The sequence below is a fragment of the Lithobates pipiens genome, unplaced genomic scaffold, assembly GCF_037356315.1.
Source record: "Lithobates pipiens isolate NorthernLeopardFrog02 unplaced genomic scaffold, aLitPip1_a1.2 Scaffold_27, whole genome shotgun sequence".
NCBI classification, from domain to species: domain Eukaryota; kingdom Metazoa; phylum Chordata; class Amphibia; order Anura; family Ranidae; genus Lithobates; species Lithobates pipiens.
In genome coordinates, this window is record NW_027507788.1 from 19,315,827 (window position 1) to 19,343,780 (window position 27,954).

At 41.6% G+C, this 27,954-nt stretch overlaps 1 protein-coding gene across 2 annotated transcripts; it reads left to right on the top strand.

Moving 5' to 3' along the window:
• The first annotated feature begins 362 nt into the window (after positions 1–362).
• Positions 363–21,552, top strand: LOC143933624 (pregnancy-specific beta-1-glycoprotein 1-like). 2 transcript variants are annotated; one of them, XM_077456573.1, is made up of 8 exons: positions 363–511; positions 7,337–7,648; positions 8,445–8,747; positions 11,048–11,317; positions 13,591–13,869; positions 16,670–16,948; positions 19,247–19,355; positions 20,564–21,552. In XM_077456573.1, exons 1-7 carry the CDS (start codon positions 457–459, stop codon positions 19,321–19,323), a joined length of 1,575 nt encoding a protein of 524 aa, XP_077312699.1. In that variant the 5' UTR covers positions 363–456; the 3' UTR covers positions 19,324–19,355; positions 20,564–21,552. The 2 variants fall into 2 exon arrangements, with proteins under 2 accessions (XP_077312699.1, XP_077312700.1); XM_077456574.1 differs by lacking the exon at positions 8,445–8,747.
• Positions 21,553–27,954: the final 6,402 nt, after the last annotated feature.

Genomic DNA, 27,954 nt, shown 5'->3' on the forward strand with positions numbered 1-27,954 from the left:
AGTACATTTTAGCTTGATGAGAGCTTCTAGTTTGTGTTGGAAAATAAATTCCTAGTAAAATCCTCATTTACATTATGGACCATTCTAGAACTATAATACAGTATATAAATGTATTTTGTTGAAGTTACGAACACAATTTTTTTAGCGGACGTTTTTGTCATCTACAGTATTTACAAGCAATGTCCAACCGACCCCCCCCCTGTTACCTTTGTCTGTTATTTGCGCCTGAATTTCTATCTAGAAAACTAGAAAACCCCGATCTGGTCTTTACAATTAAAAAATATATAGCTGTTTGCTTTCTATGTTACAACCCATAAAGTTGTTTCTTGCGTCCCGACAACTCATAAAATCATATTCCGCTTTAATGATTCACCTTCAACAATCATCTAGCATAGTGCCAGGGAGATCGGTGTCCAGGTAACATCTCTATCAAGATCCTAATGGGTAAATGAAAACATGAATCGCATCGGTGTCGGACTGGTGTGCGCTCTGCTCCTACTGATCCAGTATGGTGAGTCATTTCACTACCATTTCATTTATTATCATCCTAAAATAAGCTACAAGGCATAGAAGCTTGCACTCAAGTTTACGGTCAATGTTCTCTGTAGTAGAGCAGGTACAATGATAAAAGTTAAAAGGACGACGATGAAGATAAGTACAGTGGGAACAATGGCCCCAATACATCGAGCAGCACGTAAACTGCCAAGATAATGTCTACATCAGTTTTTCTCAACCTTTTCACCCCTGAGGAACCCTCAAAATAATTTTCAGGTCTCAGGGAACCCCTGGTAAGATTATGTCATTGGGAAATTGCCCCTTACACTGGCAGTGGTAAGGGGGAAGAACGCCCTTACAGATTGGCCAGATTGACACCACTGCAGTTATGCTGCTGCCGATTCCAAGTGGCGTTGGACCTGGAACTAGGCAGGCACCATCAGATGGAAGGTCAGTTAGCGAGATCTCAAGGAACCCCTAGCCACCTGGTTGAGAATGGATTGTCTATATTGTGCGTTTGGCAGTTCAGCACAGTAGTTCAGGCAGAAACAAAAAAATATCTACAAATAACAGTGTTCCACTCCGGGAAGCCTGCAAGTGAACCTTTCCATGTCTAAACCCTACAGTCTCTACCCTATAATGTGCTCTCTACCATTTCTGATTTCAATAGTGTCCTTTTTTTCAATTTTTTTTTTCCTTTATCCCTCTTCTCCACAGCTTTTACAGTATATATTTCTGCATTCATTACCTTCCAATTATTCTGAACCCACATACTGACACAACCTCCAGGACATTGAGGCATGTGTACTCACATAAGTCTCGCTTTCCTTACCCTTCTGTTTTTCCTAACTCAAGAATATTTCCCTCAATTCTTGCCCTTTACAACAGAACTTTCACCCCTCACCCAGCACCGTAATTTCTCATGCAGAAGATGCAATCCACACACTCTAAACTATAATCACCCTGCTTCTAATGCAGGCCATACACGGTCGAATTTCGAACAAATTTTATTTTCAAAATCAGAAAATTCGTTTTTTTTTGTGATCCGATGATGCCACCATTGATTTTCGAAATTTCACCTCATGTTGCTACAGAAAAGAATTTTTTGGCCGGGAATCTTCTTTTCTCTCCATAAATTTTCTTTTATCTCCGTACATTTTCTTTTCTTATTACATTTCTCGCACGATTCTCCCATCATTGATTAGAAAATCGTTAGTTTTTCTAAAAATTTCCAACATGTCCGATTCCTCAAATTTTATTTCCGCAAGAAAATCGGCTGTTGCTGCAGCCCACTAATGGTGCGAAATTCATATGAAAATTCTTAGATACGATTTTCGAAAGAAAATGCTTTCGAAATTCGAACCGTGTATGGCCGGCATTGGAACCATCCACCCTTCTCACGTGCCCTCTGGAAAGGACCGTTCTGTGACCTTTATATACCCAACTCCTTAAACCTACTCGCTATTACTGAAACTTGACTTTAGGAATCCAACTTTGCCTCTCCAGCTGCTCTCTTCCATGGTGGCCTCCGCTGGTCTTACTCGCCCAGACCCAGTGGATGAAGGGAGGTGGAGTTGGAATCCTTCAATCCCCACAAAAGATTTTTAAAGTTCTTCCTACACCTCCTTCCCTACATTTCTCCTCTCAATCTTCTTTTCTCACATTTTCGGAGGTTTGTTGTGATTAAATCAGCCTACTGGACTAGTTTCCTGCTTTCTTGACAACTTCTCTGCCTGGCTACCTTTCTTTCTCTCCTGTGAAATAATCACACTCATTCTTGGTAACCAACATTCCTCTAATGCCAGCACTTGGCTATCTCTCAACCTTACTCATCTTTTGACCTAACACTATGGACATACATGCTTACCCACCTTCGACTTTATAGTCTCCCACCTCTGCAACCTCTCCAACACTCCTTTTTCTCTCTCTTAGCAGTTTCACATTCTCCTCATCTGTCACCCCCATCACTACAACCAGCAAACTATTACCCATAGACATTTTCACAATATTAACCCTTCCCTACTCTTCACTCTTCACTACCTGTATGATAACATTTCACCCCTGCCCTGCACACTTCTGTCTACAACAGCTTGTACTGGTAGACAACCCTGGCAAACAGACAACACTAGAAGTCTCAAAAGACATAGCCGTGCTCTTAAGTGTTTGTATCCCAGGACAATGACAATCACTTCAAAAACAGAGGACCTCAAACGACTCCCCCGTCTCGCTCTCCTCAATAGGAACCTCAGTGTAACTCAGTTATCGCCAACCTGAAGGTGATCTTATTTTAAACAAAACCTTTCCTAAGAGAGACACTAATGCCATTGATGACCTCCTAAAAATTATATTAGCCAGTGGAAGACTTAAGCCCCGTACACACGATCTGACTTTCTGATGGGAAATGTTGGATGTCAGGCTGTTGGTGGAAAACACGACCATGTGTATGCTCCATCAGACAATGGTTGTCGGACTTTCCGCTAATAAATGTTGGATGGCAGGTCTTCAAAGTTTCCATCAACAAATGTGGGTTGTTGGATTTTCTAATCATGTGTACACAAGGGTGAGGACCAAGGACAAAAGACCAAAGTAAAAACACGCATGCTCAGAAGCAGAAGTGGTCGGTCTTGTAAACGAGCATTCGTAATGGAGAATTAACATTTGTGACGTGGCAAATTATGAAATCTCCAAATGCAGCGCACAATTCTCTTCTTTAATGGGATAATATTAATAATGAAGCTGCTTTGCTGGCGATACTGATGGAGTTATTGCAAACTAATTTTCAAAAGGCTTTTTTATTCTAGTGATAAAGAATATGTTTTTTTGTTTGTTTTGTTTTCCACAACACCATTATCCCGTCGTTTTTAAGATCAAAGATACAACTATGTTGGTGTCCCTTGTCAATTTTACATTGTATTTTTTAAAATGTAACTGCCGACTCCCAAACTGTCATTTGAAGTAAAATACAGTATTATTCTACATCATTTTTTTATTGTGCATTAAAAAACAAAAAAACTAATAAAATTAGACATGCTATCTGCCAATAGAACTTAACCAAAAACTGCATTCTATGCATCCAAAAATATACCAAATCAAATCATTATTCAACCAAAAAAATAATGTCAAAGCAATAACTCCAAGGCCAATAATAAATAACACATTATCTCCTCCGATTCCGCAACATGCCTGGTTGAGGAACGGCCATTCAGAAAAAAACTGAAAAGCGCTAAATGAAAAGCGCTAAATAAAAAAGTTAAAAGAAAAGCGCGAATCAACACTCAAACTTCTACTAACATGAAATTAGCAGAAGGAGCCCAAAGGGTGGCGCTAAAGAGCCGAAAAACCATGTAGTAAGTCACTACGTACATTTGTGTGACTGTGTATATGTAAGACAAGTTGGAGCCAACGCCCTTCGGACAAAATTCCACGGTTTTGTTGTCGGAAAGTCCGATCGTGGGTGCGAGGCATATGGTTCATAATTTTACAGGATTCACAGTGTTATTCACACAACTGGACGTTGGTCCATCTGTATTTTGCTACATTTTCCAAAGAAGATTAACCCTATTTGCCCATCATCAAAAGAGGATTTGCCATACAACATACTAGAGGGATTGCAAATACAACCAAGATTTGTTTGAAACATTTAAATTGAAGATTTGCAAATCAGCATACAACAGATGAGAGAGATTCCAATTACAAACCAACAGCTGCCACATTACACAAAAAGGAGCCCCCTCTTTAAATTCCCTTTTAGACAGACGTCCAAGTGTAGTCCTGGGATGTTTTTGGGGTCCCGTACTCCAAAAGTAATGTTTATATGGCTCAATGGACCCTTTGAAATGAAATGTCAGCACGGTCATCAAAACAAGAGGTGGGGTGGTAATCCTCAAAATGGGATTCAACCGTTCAACTGTCTATGAGGGCTTTTTTCTCAACTTGGAGACATTTCCTTTTACCCTCCATTCAGTTGCTTAGACAGTAACCATTGCTGACCCCTTTTTGAAAAGATATACGATTCAAGGAATAATATTTGTGGGATTTTTAGGGTGCACATTTCCAACAAAGTTATTGAATAAATAAGAATTTATTAGAAAAAAGTTAAACATCCAAAGATAAGTATTGATATTGCAGTACATTTACATGTGCAAACTGATTTAATCTCTACACGTTTTACCTTGATTATTGGCTTCTTCAGAAGAATTATTGATATCAGGCACATTATACACTAGATATAGAAAATAGTTTTTAAGAAAACATATACTGTATTTATCGGCATATAACACGCACTTTTTTCTCCTTAAAATCAGGGGAAAATAGCGGATGCGTGTTATACACTGATCCTCCATGATTTTTGAGCCTCTGGGTGGCTTTCAGCCGCCTTTGGCCCTTCTCGTGGCTTTCGGCCTTTCTCGTGGCCGAAAACCGCCGAGAATGGCCGAGAGCGGCCGAAAGCCGCCGAGAAGGGCCAAAGGCAGCCGAAAGCTGCCGAGAAGGCCCGAAGGCGGCCAAGAACTACCGGGCTCCGCCGAGATACACAGGACATCTCGGTGGCGCCATTTTTAAAAATAGAACCTGAAAATAACACTGACAAGGGGACAACGATGGACAAGGCTGCATTACAAGGCTGCAATGATAGACAGACTGCAATGATGGACAAGCTGCATGACAAGGCTGCATATGACACTGACAAGGCTTCAGATGGACACTGATAAGGCTGCATTGATGGGCATTTAAATGTAAGTTTTTTTTCCTTAAACTTCCCTCCTAAAAGGTTTTTTCCTTAAAATTCCCTCCTAAACTTGGGGTGCGTGTTATACGCCGGCGCATGTTATACACCGATAAATGCGGTAACATAATAAATGGTCAAAATAGATAACAGGTATGCAACAAACATATACAGATTTAAACATTCATGAACTGGCAACGTGTACGGCGCAAAAACTCCAATAAAGGTCAAGGCACCAGAGTCATAGGGGTATAGAGAATCAGATAATCAGGTATAACCATAGAGGGGGATGTATCTTTAAATACACAACTGTTTATATGATCCAACTGGAAAGGAGAGTAATAAGAACAATTTAAAACTGGGGATATAGAAAATCCCCAAATCATTGTCATTAAAATCCAAGAGGGGAACCTGATCTCTGGTTTTACCCCACAGACAGGATCCTTTGATATGTTGCAAGACTTCAGATTGATTGATAACTTCCAATCCCAGAATAGATAGAAAAAGTTGCAAAAGATCGAGAGATGAGATGGATTGGTTTCTGAAATTTCATAAAGTCAAAATATGACCCCTGAATCAAAGATAAAAAGCAATCCAATCACTATTTTATTGTTCCAGAGCTTCAAAACGATTGAAAAAATATTAGAGGGATAGATAAAGTTAAACCAGAAGTTCCACAGTAAATCTCTCCCCTCCCTTCCTTAATCTTTGCACGCAGGAATTAGCTTCATCTTACTATCGGGCTAACAAACATGAAGGAAACCAAAATTTATATTATAAATAAGTAAACTAAAGCTCAGCAGGTGCAACGTCCTAATGGAACAAGTAGAATAAAGATGTGGGCAAACAGTTAGGTGGCAATCGCTGGGCCATTGGGTGGGGTAGCAGTTTGTGGTATTATCATCATTGAGCACATTTGTAAAAACATAGAACATGCAAGCAACAGAACATGAATCTAGGAAACACGCAACTATTTAAAGCGGTAGTAAACCCGCTATTTTTTTTCTTTTTTTTAACACCTGCAAAGCAAAAGGCATAATGAGCTAGTATGCACCGCATACTAGATCATTATGAAATACTTACCTTAGAACGAGGCCCCGACATCTGGCACGATCCACGCCAAGGAAGCTGACATGCTCCCTCGGCGTTTCTTCCGGGTATCGCGGCTCCGGCGCTGTGAGTGGCCGGAGCCGCGATATCGTCACTCCCGCGCATGCGCGCAGGAGATTTCATTCCGGCTGGCCACTGCCGGATTTTCAGGCCGAGAATCCCCTCGTGCGCATGCGCCGCTGCAGTCAGCGGCGCATACCGAGGGGAATATCTCCTAAACCGTAAAGGTTTAGGAGATATTTTTTTTACCTACAGGTAAGCCTTATTATAGGCTTTCCTGTAGGTAAAAGTAAAAAAAAAAAAAAGAGTATACAACCACTTTAGGTGGAAGTAAACCCATTAAATTAACAGTGTCAAAAAACAGTTACATTTCCGGTATGCCAGAAATGTAACTGTCACATTGGTTGTGCTCTCAACCAAACTGTTAAACCATCCAATGGCTGCTGTCATAACTGATCACATGTGCAACAACATGGCAGTTGAAGATTAAAACAGAGGTCAAGATGGCAGCTTCCTTGGCTGAAAATGATAGGAGGGTTTACTTCCACTTTAAGCATGCAGCAACAAAATTACAAAACAGCTGTGTATTGTAACCAATCAGCTTCTAACATCAGCTTATTCAGTTAAGCTTTGGCAATAAAACCTGGAAGCCGATTGGTTTCTATGCAGAGTTCCACTGGTTTTTGCATGCGTAGTTTTAGTAAATCAACCCCAATGGGCATTGCGATACTCTGCTATATCTAAAGCTGTAGCTAAATTTTTATTTACACAGAAACCTATGCATTGTAGTGCGTTCAGGTATGACTGTGCTCTAGTTGACTGCCCAGGATTTCAAGCACAGAGGTTGCAAATACACAAGAAAATGGTTTCATAGACTTTACCAACAGCCTGATTTTCATACATTTTTGTAAAATGCCCTGTATGCTGTCTTTGCATGCCCGTGTTATAGATAGCAGATCACACCCCACAGTATCACATAATTATTTTGTGTTTGTGAACTATTCCTAGGCAGTGGAGCAGATGTGATTATAACAAGTCCAGATCCTTCTCCAACCATACGGACTGGAGATCCCATCAACCTGACCATTTCCTACAGCTCAACTCCCACAATGATAATGTGGACCGCCAACGGCAGTATTGTGGTTTTATGGCTGAATGGAGCACAAATTCCTGCTGCCAAATACAAGACTCGGCTGATGCTACAGGAAAAAAATATACTTCTCACCGATTCCACCACGGCAGACACCGGAGAATACATGGTGAAAGTTATTGATACAAACAGTGATTCTGGTAACTTTACGTTCAATGTGGTTGTCAGAGGTGAGTCTGTTGGATAATTTGGTTCCCTTGGCTAAAATTACCATGCTTAGCCAAATACAGGAGTAACGTGTAACATGGTCCAAATGGTGGGGTTAGCCTTTAACGTTTACAGTGTACTTTCTGGTGATTGCACCATTCAGGGCTTATGCTATAGATTGGCATTGAGTGGGTAGACCTTTCACTCCTTGTGTGAGGTAGAGAAAAGAAGAACTTCCCTGATGAATCTTTGCAACTTCAGCTTGCTATCATTTTACCAAACATGAAGGAAACCAAAATTTCTATTATAAATGAGTAAACTAAAGCTTCACAGGTCCAACCTGCTAGTGAAACAATTAGAATAAAGACGTTGGCATACTGTTAGGTAGCCCTCTCTGGGCCACTGGGTAAGGTAGCTGTTCTTGGTATATTATTTGTAAAGACCTAGAACATGGGTCTTCAAACTATGGCCCTCCAGTTGTTCAGGAACTACAATTCCCATCATGCCTAGTCATGTCTGTGAATGGCAGAGTTTTACAATGCCTCATGGGATTTGTAGTTTGGCAACAGCTGGAGGGCCGCAGTTTGAGGATCCCTGACCTAGAACATGCAGCTACAGAACATTAAGCTAGGAAACGCGCAGCTACAGAACACACAACTACGAAGCCCGCAACAACGAAAACGACAAAACATGCAACTACAGGACACGCAACTACTCCCTGAGGTCAATAGGTTTATTTGGTTATTTGTGCCCCAGTTTGAGTTTAATGATTTTCTTTGCTAAAAAGCTGAACATTAACTGTACCCCTTGTTTTAACAGACAGAGTCCAGGAAATCCAAAGTAATGACACAGGCATATATAAAATGGGGGAAAATATCAGTCTGACCATCTGGTATGACGGGAACCCATTAGGAATATTTTGGAACTATAACAGTGACCCGTTCGCCATTAGATCACAGGCATACAACTACACTTCGACCACATTTAATGGACGAATGATCCTCAAAGAGAGTGGATCTCTGCTAATTTATAACACCACGAATGAGGACGCAGGAAATTACTCTATCACTGTGACAACAACTATTGTCCCCGGCACACGGATATTTCAGGTTAAATTCTTTGGTAAGCGAGCTACTTTACATATACATTATATATGTACACAAACATATTTTATATCTCTCTCTCTCTATATATATATATATATATATATATATATATATATATATATATATATATATATACACACACACACACACACACACACACACACACACACACACATATACACAAACACACTTGTTGATGCACTGTTCAATGCACATTACATGCCACTGACATGGGGCGTGTGGTACAATGGAAGGTACCTTAGCGGGCCATTTCAAATGACTGGCACTGCAACCCACCGCACTACAGATTGTGAGGTTTTATCACGTTACCACAACTCATTAGTTGGTAGCCAACCTTAAAGTGTTTGTAAACCCTTACAACACACTTTGATCTACAGGTAAGCCTAGATTAAGGTTTAGGAGATATTTGCTGAAAGACAGGCACCGCTGTCTACGGCGTAGACAGCGGAGCGCAAGCGCACTGAGCGCGCCGTGGTCAACGGCGATATGCCGTGAGTGGCGGCTCCCTTGCGCATGCACGGGAGTGACATCATCGCGGCTTCACCGAATGACAGCGGTGGAGCAGCGAGACCCACCGAGAAGATGGATGCGCCGGACTACAGGGGACAGCGGTGACTTCGCTGGCTCCTGTGTCAGGTAAGTGACACATAACGGGCTACTATGCGATGCATAGTAGTCCATTATGCTTTACCTTTGCAGGAAATGAAAGAGCCCTCACATATACCCAGTGAAGTAACTGGCCTCCGGTGATCCACATAGAGGATACAAATCCTTCAGCATAAATTGTACCTGTTTATCCTCCGTCTTCTCTTCCCTACAGCCAAAGTCGAGAATTTATAAATTCACCAGGGAAGATTACGTGCGATTAAATGTGCCTACTTACAGTATTTAAGGCGCCAGCACATACCTGTAGCTAATTACTTTATTTACGATATATATCAGTCAGTTGTTGGAAGTCCACCCTATTGAGCATTGGCTTTGTATGGTTTTAATGTTTTATAATGATGTTTAATAAAACTATTGGAGGATAACAATTACCAATACTGACCCATGGTAGTGGATACATAAAGAGTGGGATCTGGGACATATTGAGAGTCCCAAGCGCTTGTATGGAGATATCATTTGTTTGTGCCCTTTGTCTACTTCCAAGTGGTTTTATCTCCAGCAGGTACAGTCTCCTCAGTCGTCCTGTTCATTGTTGTTTTTATTGGCACCAGACCGATAGTTTCCCAGTGCTACACCTTTCATCCAATTTTTAAACTGCTGCATTATAAATTCCAAAAAGCCAATATAAAAGGAATAGTAGTGTGAAAAAAAGCACTTGTGGGTTTAACCAATTATTTTTTTTTGTACAATTCACCTTTAAAGGTGGCCATGACAGGGGGTATGCTCTATGCCTACATACGTTTGCTAATAGGTACACCTTGTTCCCATCTCAGAAAGTTAGGAGGTATGGAAACACAACTAGGAATTATGGCAAAGAGATCTCACTGATGATGTATCCAAGGCATAAGAAGCCAGAAGCTGTTCACTTATTGGTTGAAAATCCCTTTGAGGTATCTGGGGTAATGGATGGAGCAGAGTCATCCATATTATATGAGAGTAAATCAGGGGTAGGAGAAGAGCACAGAGCATAGTATCACAAAAGAAGAGCCAGATAATGGAGGAAGTAGGGCCTTCCATCAGTACAGGGAATGCCAAAAGGATAGAGTGTCTGGGAATTGGGCAGAGCAGGGACCTTCTTCAGCAACGCAAGGAGGTTGATTTACTAAAGGGAAATTTACTGCGCAATGCAAGTGCAACTGCTCCAGAGCTTAGTAAACGAGGTAAAGCTTCCAATCATACGCAAGGAAAATTTAAAAACAGCAATTTTGCTCCTCATTTTAGAGCGTCCCCTCAGATCTACAGCAAGTGCACTACCAGTGCACATTATATTTGCCTTTAGTAAATCAACCCCAGAGTATGTTATTGGGATAGAGGAGCTGGATAATGGATGGAGCAGTGCCGTCCTCCAGCACAGAGAATGCCATTATGATAGGGAGTCTAAATAATGGGCAGAGCAGGGTCTTCCAGCAGTTCTGGGCAATCATGGTATCCTTGGGTCACTCTACTATGGGAATATCATGAAATAAAGTCAACCAATACTAAAAAGCCATTCACAGTTCCAACCTGCCTATTGATCAGTAGGAAAAACTTCAGTGAATCCAACATGCTTAAAATTTTCATACAACATGGGAACAAATGACATTGCAAAGGTCTAATCTACAACATCCACCGACTTTTTTCTCTCAACAGACATCATAACGAATGTGAACGTGCTACAAACACCAGCGGTCATAATTGAGAGTACCCCCGATGTAAATCTGTTGTGCAGGGCCGCCTCGGGTTCTGGATCTGTGACATGGCAGAAGGATGGTCAGCCATTGACTAATGATAGTTCACACGTTCTACTAGACCGGACCCTCCAGATACTGACTCCAAATAGAACTTTCTCTGGGACCTATAGTTGCAACATGTCTAACCCGGTCAGCTGGAATGTCGGATCCATAGTGATGACCGTATACTGTAAGTAGGATCTGGGAGTAAGCAACACATATTAAAGCCCAATTGAGCTATTCGTCTATACAAGTTAAAGTATAACTAAAGGCAGAACTTTTTTTTTTAGTTTTGATAGAGTGGAGATGGATTAGGACACCTATCAGTTTTTATTACTGTCTATGTCATTAAGAAGATTCACCCTCTCTAATTATCCCTTTTATCATTATCATTGAAAGTGAAAGTAAAAGAAAATCCCCAAATTTTGGGTTGTCCCCAGAGGAGTAACAGAGGGGAAATCAATGGGGACACAAGTTCTGGATACCTGAGTGTCCTCAAGGAATGTGCTTAATTTGCAGGGACTTTCTCTTACTTCCTGTTTGGCAATGGGACAGGATGTAAAGGGAAATCTCCACAATGGAACAAAGATGACAATAAAAAAAAAGTGACAGGGGTTATAGCTCATTATGATATAAACTCACTTGCCGGATATCGGCATTGCTTTCCTCACACTGCCACAGCATGAGGAGAGGAGAGAGCCAGTAACCTTCAAATGTAAAAAGGGGCATCTACACTGATAATCAGGGCACTTATCTGTGTCCTGATTATCAGTGCAGCCCCATCAGTGCTGCCTATCAGTGGCAATCAGTGCTGATAGCGCCACCTATTAGTGCTGCCTATCAGTGCCCATCAGTACTGCCCATCAGTGCCACCTATTAGTGCCAATCAGTGCTGCCAATCAGTGCCACCTATTAGTGCTGCCTATCAGTGCCCATTGGTGCCACCTATTAGTGGCCAGTGCCAATCAGTGCTGCCTATCAATACCCATCAGTGCCACTTATCAGTGCCCATCAGTGACAACGTAAGAGGCAGCGGCCTCTAGCAGAAGCTGTTGCAGAGCTACAAGTCCCATGAGACATTGCAAGACCGACAGCCAGGGCACAGATAAAGGGGTACCGCTAGTCCAGACCACATCAGTTCAGATGGAGGGCCTAGGCAGCAGGGTAATTCGGATTGTGGAGGGGGGGCTATCAGTGCAGTGTGGCAGGGGGGCAATTACTGGAACTGGTCTTCCGTGTGGCTCTCCCTGCAGCAGCTGAAAGCTAGCTTCTCCTCCTCTCCCTCCCTCGTGGCTCCCAAACAAAATTTATGTCCTTTTTTCCCAAAAATAGAGCTTTCTCTCGATACGTATTCTTCTATATATTTTTGGTAAATAAATAATAAGCGATTATTGATTTGTTTGCACAAAAGTTATAGCATTTCCAAAATAGTGGATAGTTTTATGGCCTTTTTATTAATCCTTTTTTTTTTTTTTTTTTACTAGTAATGGTGGCGATCAGTGATTTTTATCGTGACTGCGACATAACAGCGGACACATCGGACAATTTTGACACATTTTTGGGACTATTGTCATTTATACAGCAATCAGTGCTATACAAATGCACAGATTCCTGTGTAAATGACACTGGCAGTGAAGGGGTTCACCACTAGGTGGCAGTGTAGGGGTTAAGTGTGTCCTAGGGGCATGTTTCTAACTGTGGGGGGGGGGGGCGTGGCTGTGTATGACAAGTAACTGATCTCTGCGCCAATCACACGGAGCAGAGATCAGTGTCCTGTCACTAGGCAGGGTGGGGAGATGCTTGTTTACATTAGCATCTCCCCGTTCTTCCTCATTGTGAGATGATCGCAGGTATCCCGACCGATGCGTGCCACCGACGGCGCACAGGCGATGGCGTGGTGCCATATTTAAAAAGGGACGTACCTGTATGCCCATTTGCCTGTCCGTACCATTTTGCTCACGTACATCTGCGTGCGCCGGTCGGCAAGTGGCTAATTTTGTAAGTTAGGTTGCATCTGTGCTAATAATGATTTAAGTGTATTTTTAGCAAAAATATTATGATATCTTTTTGGAGGTAGGCTGTATGGGGGTCCCATGGTTTCTAACAGCGGCCCACCTAAATATATTTTCAAGAGGAAGAGGCATAATAGGACTTGTAGTTTCCCCAACAACTGGAGGGTTGAAGTTTGCCTTCCCCGACATCTTCAGGCAGAGACAGGTCACACCAAGACAGTCAAAGAGCATGAAGCTCCAGGCTCCCCAGATACCCTACAAGGAAATACATGCTGTGCAATACACAAGAGGAGATGGTCTCTCGGTGAGTGACAGCATGAAAACCTGAACCCTGTGCAAACTAGCTTCATTATTCATTGACAACCGAATAGTTCTAATAACTGGCGGTTGGTTTTGGTCCAAGAAAGATCTGTTATTTTTCTATTTATAAAATATATGTCTTCTTTCACAGTCCCGGTGGAGAGTGTTACAGTGACCCAATCGCTCCCGTTGGTGAGTGAGAGAAGCCCTGCTGTGAATCTCAGCTGTAGCACCCCTAGTGGTAACAGTGAGACAGTGACATGGACAAAGGATGGGCAGCCTATAATTAATAACAGTACCCACAGTCTATTGGCTCGGAACCAGACTCTTCAGATAACAGCCCCCAAGAGGGCGTTCACTGGAATGTATAGCTGCAACATGTCTAACGCAGCCTACTGGAGTTCGGGGTCCCTCCTGCTCCGTGTCTATGGTAAGTTGTAGCACACAATGTCTGGTCTGTGTCACCTGTGACTGTTTTGAACACAACATAGAACGTCAATGACTCCAAACGTACACATTCTTATGCCCCGTACACACGGTCGGATTTGCCGACGGAAAATGTGCGATCGGATCATGTTGTTGGAAAATCCGACCGCGTGTGGGCTCCATCGGACTTTTTCCATCGGATTTTCTGACGTACAAAGTTTGAGAGCAGGATTTAAAATTTTCCGACAACAAAATCCGATCGCGGAAATTCCGATCGTGTGTAGACAATTCCGACGGACAAAGTGCCACACATGCTCAGAATAAACTTAGAGATGAAAGCTATTGGCTACTGGCCCGTTTATAGTCCCGACGTACGTGTTCTACGTCACCTCGTTCAGAACGTTCGGATTTTCCAACAACTTTCTGCAACCGTGTGTATGCAACACAAGTTTTGTCCAAAATTAGTCGGAAAAAAAATCTGACGGATTTTGTGGTCGAAATGTCCGACTGTGTCTACAGGGCATTAACGGTGTGATAGAACAGAGGTTAAACCAAACACTCTTCAAACAGTAATGGGGTCTAAAATGTATCTTCTGTAAAAATGTACTTTTTTTTACCTCCTCTCACACCCCAACAAGACCTCACCACTTAAAGCCAAGGAAAATAGAGTTTGTTAAAAAAAAATTAAAAAAATTATATTTTATATTATATATATATATATATATATATATATATTATACATATATATAATAAATTATACATATATACACAAACACACAGTATCTCACAAAAGTGAGTACACCCCTCACATTTATGTAAATATTGAACACTGAAGAAATGACACTTTGCTACAATGTAAAGTAGTGAGTGTACAGCTTGTATAACAGGGTACATTTGCTGTCCCCTCAAAATAACTCAACACACAGCCATTAATGTCTAAACCGCTGGCAACAAAAGTGAGTACACCCCTAAGAGAAAATGTCCAAATTGGGCCCAATTACCCATTTTCCCTCCCCGGTGTCATGTGACTCGTTAGTGTTACAAGGTCTCAGGTGTGAATGGGGAGCAGGTGTGTTAAATGTGGTGTGATCGCTCTCACTCTCTCATACTGGTCACTGGAAGGTCAACATGGCTCCTCATGGCACCTCATGGGAAAGAACTCTCTGAGGATCTGGAAAAAACAAAAAAAAAAGGAATTGTTGCTCTACATAAAGATGGCCTAGGCTATAAGAAGATTGCCAAGACCCTGAAACGGAGCTGCAGCACGGTGGCCAAGTCCATACAGTGGTTTAACAGGACAGGTTCCACTCAGAACAGGCCTCGCCATGGCCGACCAAAGAAGTTGAGTGCACATGCTCAGCGTCCTATCCAGGGGTTGTCTTTGGGAAATAAATGTATGAGTGTTGCCAGCATTGCTGCAGAGGTTGAAGGGGTGGGGAGGGGGGGGGGGTCAGCCTGTCAGTGCTCAGACCATACGCCGCACACTGCATCAAATTGGTCTGCATGGCTGTTGTCCCAGGAGGAAGCCTCTTCTAAAGATGATGCACAAGCAGACTAAGGACATGGATTACTGAAACCATGTCCTGTGGTCTGATGCGACCAAGATAAACTTATTTGGTTCAGATGGTGACAAGCGTGTGTGGCGGCAACCAGGTGAGGAGTACAAAGACAAGTGTGTCTTGCCTACAGACAAGCATGGTGGTGGGAGTGTCGTGGTCTTGGCCTGCACGAGTGCTGCCGGCACTGGGGAGCTACAGATCATTGAGGGAACCATGAATGCCAACATGTACTGTGATATACTGAAGCAGAGCATGATCCCCTCCCTTCAGAGACTGGGCCGCAGGGCAGTATTCCAACATAACGACCCCAAACGCACCTCCAAGAAGACCACTGCCCTGCTAAACTCCAGACCTAAACCCTATTGAGCATCTGTGTGGCCTCCTCAAATGGAAGGTGGAGGAGCACAAGGACTATAACATCCACCAGCTCTGTGATGTCATCATGGAGGAGGGGGAAGAGGACTCCAGTGGTGATCTGTGAAGCTCTGGTGACCTCCATGCCCAAGAGGGTTAAGGCAGTGCTGGAAAATAATGGTGGTCACACAAAATTATTGACAATTTGGGCCCAATTTGGACATTTTCACTTAGGGGGATACTCATTAGACATTAATGGCTGTGTGTTGAGTTATTTTGAGGGGACAGCAAATTTACACTGTTACACAAAGCTATACACTCACTACTTTACATTGTAGACAAGTGTCATTTCTTCAGTGTTGTCACATGAAAAGTTATAATCAAATATGTACAAAAATGTGAGGGGTGTACTCACTTTTGTGAGATACTGTAAGTACACAAAATATGTCATTCCTGAGAGTTCAGATTTAAGCTCTACTTTTAAAACTCGACTCTTTTTATTTTAGCGTTGAACAGCGAGGGGAAGTTCTGGGGAGATTTGCCCTCACTTACCATAGGAACAGAAAATGATGGGAAATCTCTACAGTGACTGCCACAAAACCCTTTTTTTGTTTAGCATTTTTTTATTACCAAATTTTTTTTTTTGTAAAACTAGGGAAGGTTTAGGTCCCATTGGTTTACTATTATCTGTGTCTTCTTATCTCAAAAAAAAAAAAAAAACTTTCTTCCTAGTCCAGTAAGCATTTCCTTATTTCTTGCCCTATCTCAACAGGGTCATGAAAAGCAACAGAAACAAAAAAAAATATTCCTAAAAAGAATAAAGCTAAAATAAAAAAACACATTTGCATTTTCAAATCTAATTCTAAACAAGTTTTCCCTCTTGTATGACAGACCCGGTGGTGAATGTTACAGTGACGCAGTCACCCCAGAAGGTGAATGAGGGTGCGGCCCTTGTAAATCTAAGCTGTAGCGCCTCTAGTGGCTATACAGAAATGGTGACATGGATGAAGGATGGGCAATCTGTGACCAGCAAGAATGCCTACAGTCTGTTAGATGGGAATCGGACTCTCCAGATAAAGCAACCTGACAGGAAATCCAATGGTCTCTATATCTGCAACATATCCAACGCAGCCTACTGGGGTTCTGGGTCCCTAAATCTCACCGTCTCTTGTAAGTAATAGTAAAACACACTTTAGTCAGCCATAAACATATCAGTTTTACATGTTTTTTTCTGAGGCTAATAGTAGACACAAGATAGCAGTGTAGCGGCCATAACCATTTGTAGGGCGGCCTTGACTTAATGGGCTTACCGGTTACCTCTGCTTGGCTTGTTCTTCCATGTCTAGGGGTTCCCAGGGTTGATACCCAACAACTTGGATGCTGACACCAATAAAGTCCTTTTGGACGGGTTTATTTTGCAGTGATAACATCCAATAACACAGTCTCATATGGGAACAGAGGGCAAGGGTGAAGAACTCAGGTACCTTGAACTGCAGATAAACAAAGTCTCTAGTTCCACCCAGAGAGCAGCCACTCGCAGCTGGGCACTTCAAGGCTGAATAGATCTCTAGCCAGAGATCGTAGCAATCACCACGTTGATTCAAAACTTGAAACCATCCTATGAACATGTACAAGTTGTAACTGAGAGTGAACAGGAATTTTTTTCCTCGGTACCTGGAACGTTCCCCATTTCCTTAATAGTACTGGAAAAAGTGTGGATTTGTCAATGTCCTTCCCAACTCAGTAACCAGGAACTTCTTAGGATCCACTTGTCGGCCCTCCTCCTAAGAGTCCTCCCCCGGACACTTCCACGAGCTGTGGTGCCTATCCAAGCCGAGAGCACACCCGGACAACTTGAATCCTCCCTCAGTTACTGCGCCTCGGACCAGCCAGTTCCGAGACTTGGGAACAGACGGATCCCTACCCCAGACCAGACGGTTCCATTGGGGGTAACGGACAGGAGCATGTTGCGGGATGCCAGACACCCAGTGACCAGGACCCCTCGCGGGGCTACCCCAGTCCTGGAACCAGAACAGACCACACGGGCCTCACGAACTCCTCTCTCTAACATGTTACCCCTCAGATCTTAAGTACCCCCTCTCAGACTCCTCAGCGAGGCCTGGAACACCCGCTGATTGGTTCCGAGAAGGTCTGATACCTAAAACGTCCAACCAGGCCTGGTTCTGGCTTGTCATGTGCACCTCACCACACACATGACCAAGCAGAACTTCCAACACAGCCCAGCCAAACGGACGTCAAGGTCAACCTACATAATTAACTCTCAGAACCCCACTACTGTTCTGAGGCAAAAACTAAATTTACACCTGTATGACACTTTATCCAAAATGTCATCCTCTACAGCACTCTACACAAAACCAAAATTAAAAAAAAATGGATATAGTTTGTGTAATAGAAAAATGCAGTTTAACAGACTCTTATGCCGCTTACACATAGCCGGAATTTCCGATGGAAACAGTCTGATGGGAGCTTTTCATTGGATTTTCCAACCCTGTGTATGCCCATCGGTCTTTTTCTGTCGGCATTTCTGGCGGTCTTTAGATTGAGAGCCTGTTCTTCATTTTTTTACCAACGGAAAACCTTTCTATCGGACTTTCCGATCTTGTGTATGCAATTCCCACACGCAAAATTCAGACGCATGCTCGGAAATAATTTGCTGCATGCTCGGAAGCATTAAACTTCCCTTTTACAGTGCTGTCAAACGTGTTGTATGTCGTGGTGTTATTGACCGTCCGAATTTGGTGTGACCGTGTGTAGGCAAGACAGTTTGAACGAAATTCCATCGGAATTCCAACGGGAAAACCAGCAGAGCTTTTTCCCCGACGAGAATTCCGATCGTGTGTACGCGGCATTAGGGGGTAGATTTATGAAAAAAAGACCACATTTGGCCAATATGTGGCACCAAGTAGCCTAAAAATGTCTGATATTTAGTGCCATCTAGTGGCCAATGCGGTATTTTCCATTAAAAAAAAGAAAGTAGAAAAACTTTTGATCAGCACAGGAAATCTTCCAAAAGATGTACATACATACTTCCCTACATTTTGAGATGGAAATGAGGGACTCCTACTAGCAAAAGTATGTGGGCATAAGCCCCCTTAAATGGGAATTAACCAAAAAAAGAGATTAGTTAAATCTACAAGGGCTTTTTTCTACCACTATTATTCCTTTACACTGGCTTTTAAAATTTAAAAAAGCAGCAATTTAGAATTTGAATGAAAGGTTTAGCACTGGCAAACACTTTTTGAAAGTAGTGCATTTTATATACAACTATATAAATCAGACCAAAATGAGGGACAAATGAGGAGGAAAGAGGGACAGAGGGACATAGCTCCAAATCAGGGACAGTTGTGAGCTATGTACAAAACATTCCTAGGCATTTGTACAACTAGAAAACCTTAATGAAGCAGAAGCTCAGTCATTCACGTTAATCCTGTTCTCTTCTCCACTTAGATGCCACGCCCAGTGCCACCAGCACATATAGCATGCTGATAATTACTCTGCTGGGAGGAATTCTGCTTGCCCACTGATTGTCCTGGATATGGTCTATGACGGCAGACAGGTAAGCATATATTTTTAAAACAAAAAAGTGCAACCCTTAAAGGCCCGAGAACACCCACAAGCAAAAATATCTTTGGGTTTAGGCTAGTGAGTGGAGTTCCCGTCTGGTTTCCTCTACTACCTCTTCATGACTGCATTGGCAATATCTTACAACTCAGTTTTTAGTTCTTGTTTTCTTGTAGTTACAAAGCTGATTGAATAAGGGTGGTTGACATATCCTACTATGACATGGAAATTCTATGGTAGGAATTCTAGGCCTTGGTGATGGCTAAAGTGGGTGGATGAATCTGGTAAAACTCAGAGTTTCCATAGCTTAAGTCCTTTAGATACCCCTGGGAGATTCATTTTACATAGCATATATCAAAATGTGAATGTTTTAAGCTTGATAATGTTTTCCTTTTTTTGCTTTCTTGGTAATTTATTGTATTGAATTATTAAGCACCAATAAATTACACGGGACTGAGAACATAGACCTGTCACTTTCAGTGTCCACCCTAGAGAAGCATGCATTCGTTAACAGTACATAGACCATTCATATCTGTCTCCACCCCTGAGGGACTTGCATTATCAATTCCTTGTGAAAATGGATAGATCACTCCATTCATATCTGTCTCCACCCCTGAGGAGCTTACATTATCAATTCCTTGTGAAAATACATGGACCACTCCATTCATATCTGTCTCCGCCCCTGAGGGGCTTACATTATCAATTCCTTGTGAAAATACATGGACCACTGCATTCATATCTGTCTCCGCCCCTGAGGAGCTTAAATTATCAATTCCTTGTGAAAATTGATAGACCACTCCATTCATATCTGTCTCCGCCCCTGAGGAGCTTACATTATCAATTCCTTTTGAAAATACATGGATCACTCCACTCATATCTGTCTTAGCCCCGGGGAGCTTACATTATCAGTTCCTTGTGACAGTACATAAACCATTTATATCAGTCTCCGCCCCTGAGGGGCTTTCATTCTCAATTCCTTGTGATAATATGCAAACTTTAGTTCCAACCCCTAAGGAGCTTGCACATTTTCCAATGACAGTAGGTAAACCATTCACAACAGCTTGCCTTTTATGACACTCCTACAAGACGCACAGCAACTCTGTGGCGCTGGTGTGTTTAAGGGAGGGGAGCAAAAAACAATATAGAAACATTTATAAAATACCTTTGGTGAATATGTATTTTTTTTTTTTTTTTTTTTTATAGGTCTATGGGAAATTTTATGTGCTGCAAAAACCAAAGAAAATGAGTTCTACCTGAGTACTGCCATGATCATCGCCGCTTCCTTCCTGAGCTGCTATCAGCTACCAACTGCAAATGATTCTGCGTCCAATCCTTAAAGGATTATTTTACCTCCAGTCAGACCACCCACTGGCCCTTAATCTCTGGATTCCAGTGGTGAGATCTTTGCAACAACTTGGTCCACCTGCCTGTGAATATGGGTCTCATGAACCTCTGCAATGCTTTTACTGCCATGCGCATCCCTCTTGAGGCATCTTTCTGATTTTTCTTGGTGACCACCTGGACACAAATCAACTGAAAAATACACATTTTTGAGGGCCCATATATTTTAATGAGTTTCTATTGATTATATTGGAAAAGGCATCTGCCAAAAATCAGATGAGTGTGAATGGGTCGTCATAATAGTCAGTAAAAAAGGAAGAGTGGAGGGAAAATCTTCCAGTAGGGACATCAGTTTGGAAGTGGATATCACATCCCTTTTTCCTATCCCCTTGGAAAAATTATCGCTCACTTCCTGTTGTGTCTCCAGTAATGAAAATCTTCCCAAGGTCAAAATGACAGCAACCGATAGGTCAAAAACCTACTGGTTAGACTTAAACCAGTAGGTTTAAACCCCTACCTGTTCTATTTAAAACAAAAATACATTTTTTTTAAAAAGTATTCTTTAAACACTAAACAATTAGAGTGCAGGAAGAGAAGAAGTGAGACTGCATGTCGGGGAAGGAACTGGAATAAATGTCAGGAGATGATCACTTCTGTAGTCTGTCAGAAGATATAAACCAGTGAGGGATTCATCTTATCTGCAGTCACTTACTAACTCAAATATTGGGTTCGGTCTCGTTGGACTGACCCTTCAAGATGGTGACTGACATGAAAAATATAAAATAGAAATGTCTTTTTTCCTTGCTGTAATTTATGACTTAAATAAAGATTTAGCTTTTTGTACATGGGAACCGGCATCGTCTTGTGATTATTAATGGGTCACTATGGGTGAGAAAGTTTATGATAGAGTTACAATGAGGCGATTGCTAATGTATGACATTCCTCACTACTGGAAGAAATAGCAACAACACCCAGTTCTGTAGGCATGAAAAAAAAAAATATAATATTTAAAAAATGAAAACTCCACTTTGTGTAGCAATTATTTATGTTATTTCCAATTTAGCAATTTAGTCATTTATTATTATTAAAACGTTAATCACATTCGAGTTTCCATTACAACCAGCAGGCACTGTAATTTTCTGAACAAAAAATAAATAAATTTCAAAAAATGAAACATTTCTTCCCTTCAATATAGCAGCCTGGAGGGAGACTTTGCCCAAGAATCTCATTATACCACCCAACCTTTGGGATAATTGTTCGCTGTTGCCCCAAAGCTGCATGTTAGGTTAAGGTGGTGGTGGGTTTGTCTAAACGCAGATCAAGCAAAAGAACTGATACAGAGAAAGAAAGCGATAGATATGATAGAGAAATGGACAAAGATGGCAGTGATAGAGGTAGAAATAATAGAGATGGAAACTGAGACAATAGCGAGGAAGATAGAGATAAGAAACGCTAGAGATGGAATGGATGATACAAATAGTGATGAAGAAGATGATAGAGATGGAGAGGATGATAGCAAAAGGGATGATTGAAATGGAGAGGATTATAGACATAGAGAGTAGAGATAGAGAGGATAATAGGGATGGAGATGGTATTAGAGAAAGTGACAATAGAGATGGAGAGGATGATACAGATAGAGATAATAGAGAGAGAGAGATGGTACAGATAGAGACCATAGAGATATCGATGGAGGTGGTGAAAGGGAGGATGCTAGAGATAGAAATGATATAAATGAAAATGATTATAGAGAGTGGAGAGAGTGGAGAGAGTGGAGAGAGTGGAGAGAGTGGAGAGAGTGGAGAGAGTGGAGAGAGTGGAGAGAGAGAGAGAGAGAGAGAGAGACGGAGAGGGTATAAAATAAAGATAGAGATGGTAAGGATGATACAGCTAGAGACCATAGAGATGGAGAGGGTGATAGAGACCGAAGAACGTGTAGTAGACATGTGCACTGCTGAAAAATGTGTTTGTTTTTGTTTCCGTAGTTTGCTGTTTTTTTCAGAAATTTGGAAAATCGAAAATTCTAAATTTGGAAATCCAAAAATTCTAAATAATTAACTGATAAGAACTAACCATTACATTTATAGGTATTAAAATTTCCTTTCAAATTTGGCTGATAGTGAACGTACTGAATACAAACTTATCTGAAGTTACGAATTATCCAAAATAGAAAATGCTGCAACTAAACAAATGGAAGGGAACAAAATAATAATAAATAATAATACATTTTTATTATTATTATAGGAATTATTATTTGTTACATTCCATGTGTTTAGATACAACATTCATTACAGATCATTCGTAACTTCGGATACATTTTTTTTGTTATGTTCACCAACAGCCAAATTTTAAAGGAAATTCCAACACCTATAAATGTAATAGTCAAGTTAGTTTTAATTCATTTTTTCAGACTTTTCAAATTTTGGGGTTTATTGAATTTTTGGATTTTCGTTCTTTTGAACTTCCATTCTTATTTTTGGATTTTTGAATTTAAAATTTTTGAATTTTCGAATTCTGAAATTCGGATATTTACGAATGAACAAATTTGTCTAAATTTGTTAAACTAATTCGGAACTAAACTAAATGCACATAGCTAAAGTGTAGAGACAGAGGATGATAGAGATGTAGAGGGTGATCGAGATAGAGTCGATAGAGAGGACGATAGACATAGATATTATAGAGACATAGATGATAGAGGCAGAAATAGAGATAGAGAGCTAGAGAGAGACAGAACTACCCAAATCAATTTTAATGAAAACATTTTTGAAACAACTTTTTCTGGCAGTACTTTAGGCGTATCTAAACCCAATCACAACAACTGTTATTATTGCAGCTTACAGGTCCTTAGATGTGGTGGCTGTATTAGTTCCCCCCCCCCCACCCCTTTATTTTTTACGTTGTAAGCCATTACCACACTTCCTGTCCTACTAGGAGTGACAACCATACTGAGCAGCATTGTCATCGTCATACTAGGAAAGGGATGTGTGTTAGGACTACACAAGATCCACATCTCTGCTCCATAACAGGGAATGCTAAATTTAGCAATGCTAAATGATAACAGCTCAGAAGCAAAGAACACAGGAAGTTACCAACTCACAAGATTTCTAGCTGGACTGGATGATCAGCTTTTTTTAACAATTTTTTTTGCACTTATTGGAAAATTTATTAACGTACTGTACATTTGTGATCTGGATGTGCAGTAAAAAAAAAAAAAAAAGTCAGGGGAGCATAATGTCAACACACCTTCATTTTTTCCTTTTTACCAGCTGGCACTGGCTGGGTGGGAGAGAAAGAAGCAGGAAATCCGTATTCCCTGTTCAGTTAGCGCTTTTTTTTTTACTACGAGCCGGGACACGGAGGTCACACCATCCTCCCTCATCAAAAGCAAAAGTCTCTCCCTCAAGATCGCCCCATCAAACAAAATCCACCCCAAAGTAACCTCCTCCCCCCCAGCAAACATTTCTCCCTCACAGTCATCCTACCCCAGCAAAAAATCTCCTCCTAAGCAACCCCCCCAAAGATCTCCCACTGAAAAACAACTCACTGCCCGCTGCCTTATAAACAAAATATCCACCCCAACAGCAACCCTCCATAGAAAAAATATCTATCTTGAATAACACTCCAACAAATATTCTTAACCCTAAAGGAAACCTCACCACCTCCCAGAAGGAAACCCCTTTTGCTAACTCACCCCAGTAAACTTCCCCACAAGAAAATGGCCCCCAGCCAAGCAATCCTCCCTGCCCATCAAAGAACTCCCTGCTTACAAGACATGTCACCCAGGCAGGAATTCTCCCCCTGTACAACTACCAGACCTCAGATAAAGTTCCCTCCGCTCTGCCTATTGCCTCCATATCTGAGGCCTGTTTGCAGAGATAAAAAAAAAAGGTTGTTGCATCAGGACCTGGATCACCCTGCAGGAGATGCGGGGCGGTTGGAATTACTACAACCCTTATCCCTGAGCCCCCCTGCTGAACTGATAGGACCTGGTGGCCCCAGATCCTGGGTGAGCATGATTGATATCTGGGAGGGCTCTGCCTATGTAATTTCTCAAGGCCATAAAATGCCAGGAAACAACAAGCACCCTCCCACCCCCAAAATTACCCATTTTTCGAGAGTAGACACTCCAGTGTACTTCATAATAGGCATGGAGAGTTTTTTGATGTTCTAAAGCTTTGCCACAAGTTGGGAAAATACAAAAGTGAATTAAATTTTTTTTCACAAAGTTATCATTTTAAATTATTTTTCACACATAGGCATATGTACAGTTATTATCCGAAACATTCTGCCACTACTCCTGAGTGTGGGGATACCACACATGTGAGAGTCACAGCTTAAACACAGAGAGGCCCACCATCCAAGGAGCACATTCAGGCTTTCAAAGGGCATAAATTACTTAGCGGATTTCTTGATTACCCATCACATATTTGGAGGACTTGAATTAGCAGGGTAGTGGAAACACCCACAAAATGAAGACTTTTTTTTTTTGGAAAGAAGGCAGCTTGACGCATTTGCTAGGAAGCACTTTGTGTCTATAAAGTTATTGTAAAATCAAAAATGTTTTCCAATAAAAATAACATACATGTTATACTTACCTGCTCAGTGCAGTGGATTTGCACAGAGCAGCCAGATCCTCCTCTTCTTGGGTCCCTCTTCAGTGTTCCTGGCCCCTCCCTCCTGTTTAGTGCCCCAACAGCAAGAAACTTGCTATGGGGGCCCCCAGAGCTGAGTCAGATCTCCCACCCTGGCCCCTTTCTCCCCCGATTGGCTAGTGGACTTTGACAGCAGCGGCAGCCACTGTCGCCACTGCTGTGTCTCAGCCAATCACCCGTGGACATCGCTGGACAGAGGGACCTCAGATAAGTGTTAGGGGGGGGGCTGCTTCACACAGAAGGCTTTTTATCTTAATGCATAGAATGCCTTTACAATGCCTTTACAACCACTTTAAAGATTCAATTTTTTGCCACAAGTTTAAAAAAATAAAAAATTCTCACACGCCGTATGGGTATACTTCAAATTATACCCCAAAACATATTCTGCTACTCCCCTGAGTATGGGAATACCACATATGTGAGACATTTCACTTCTAGATCACAGAGTGGCCCAAAATCCAAGGAACACCTTCAGACTTTCAAGGAGATAAATTACACAGCTGGTTTCCTGACTAGGCACTAGTACAGGCATTGGTACTGATTATGCTTACACTGGTAACGGATGTACAAGTGCTGATACTGGCTCACACTAGAACCGGATGGCACTGGTACTGGCGGTACAGTCACGGGTAACAAATGGCACTGGTGCTGGTTGGCAGCAGTTGATCTCTCCCCTTCTTCTCAAAGCTGATTGCGGTGTTGCAGGCATGGTTTACATTTTGTGATTGCTAGGATTGTTTTTTTTCCTTATTTTCTGATCTGCACTGTCCAATAATCAGTGTGATCACAGTATAGCGTAAACATTTTAGAACAGCACACCGCTTAGTTAAATTCAACCTTCCATCTGCTAATATACAGTACAGTGGGTTCATTAAGAGTGGCTAGAATGTACATCAAGCCAAAATATTTTTTCTTAGCTTAGCCTGTTAAGTACCGTCTGCTACTCTGGGCATATTTGTAAAGATCCAGCCTCACTATAGGTGGGAGCTCGGGGCCACGGACGTTCCCTGTATTTTTTCTTTCCATCGTTTTTTTTTTGGTTTTCTGGATAATTTGTACAAGCAAAAAGTTATCATACAGAATGTGTCAAACACTTATATTGGAAGAATGGTAAATACAGTATGTGCTGTTCATCTGATAATAATTTGTAATTGTTGAAGTGGTTGTAAACTCAGACAAAAAACAAACAAACTGCAAGACAAACGGCATAATGAGCTAGTATGCATTGCATACTAGCTCATTATGAAATACTTCCCTTAGATCAAAGGCGTTGCATCGGTCCCCACACACCGCTGTGACCAGCGACATGTCTCCTGGAGTTATTTCCAGGTCTCGCGGGCTTCTGGAACTGCGATTGGCCGGAGCCGCGAGATGACGTCGCTCCCACGCATGCGCACAGGAGGTGCCGTCATGGCACAGCTACTGAAGAAACGGCATGAGCAGCTCGTTTCTTCAATGAGTATGCACCGATGACGTCACAGTGAATATTTCCTAACTGTGGAAGTTTAGTAGATACTCATGGCACCTTCAGGTAAGCCTTATTATAGCCTTACCTGTAGGTAAAAGTGGTGTAAAAGAGTTTATTATCACTTTAAGTATGGATGAAAAGTTGGACCATTTTACAGTTTAACATTTTAACAAAAAAATTTACAAAAAGGGAATGAAAAGTAATGACTGAATCTGTTGTACATATGTGTAAGAAACGTCATTTCAGTCCAGAAGCTGCAGAGCGATGGAAATAATTTTCAAAAGGGATTTGCAGAGGGCTAAGGGCATGTTGTAAATAAGATCTTATCGCCAACCTGCACAGTGCTTTAGAAAAAAAAGGCTTTATTATACCACTCAGAGTATTTAAACATTGTCATCATTTGTGTTATTTCTGTTTCTGAGATATTTCCATGAATGTTTGCCATATTTAAAAAAAGCGGTTGGTTGAGTTGAAAGAGTGGTTTGATACAATGCCTTGAAAAAGTATTCATACCCCTTGACATTTTCCACATTTTGTCATGTTACAACCAAAAACGTAAATGTATTTTATTCTGATTTAAGTGATGGACCAACACAAAGGGGCACATAATTGTGAAGTGGAAGGAAAATAATAAATGATTTTCAAAATGTTTTACAAATAAATATCTGAAAAGTGTGGCGTGCATTTGTATTCAGCCCCCCTTTACTCTGATACCCCTAACTAAAATCGAGTGGAACCAATTGCCCTCAGAAGTCACCCAATTAGGAAATAAAGTCCACCTGTGTGTAATTTAATCTCAGTATAAATGCAGATCATCTGTGAAGCCCTCAGAGGTTTGTTAGAGAGCCTTAGTAAACAGCATCATGAAGGTCACACCAGACAGGTCAGGGAGAAGTTTAAAGCAGAGTTAGGTTATAATAAAATCTCCCAAGCTCTGAACATCTCACGGAGCTCTGTTCAATCCATCATCTGAAAATGGAAAGAGTATGACACAACTGGAAACCGACCAAGACATGACCGTCCACCTAAACTGACAGGCCAGGCAAGGAGAACATTCATCAGAGAAGCAGCCAAGATGCCCATGGTAACTCTGGAGGAGCTGCAGAGATCCACAGCTCAGGTGGGAGAATCTGTCC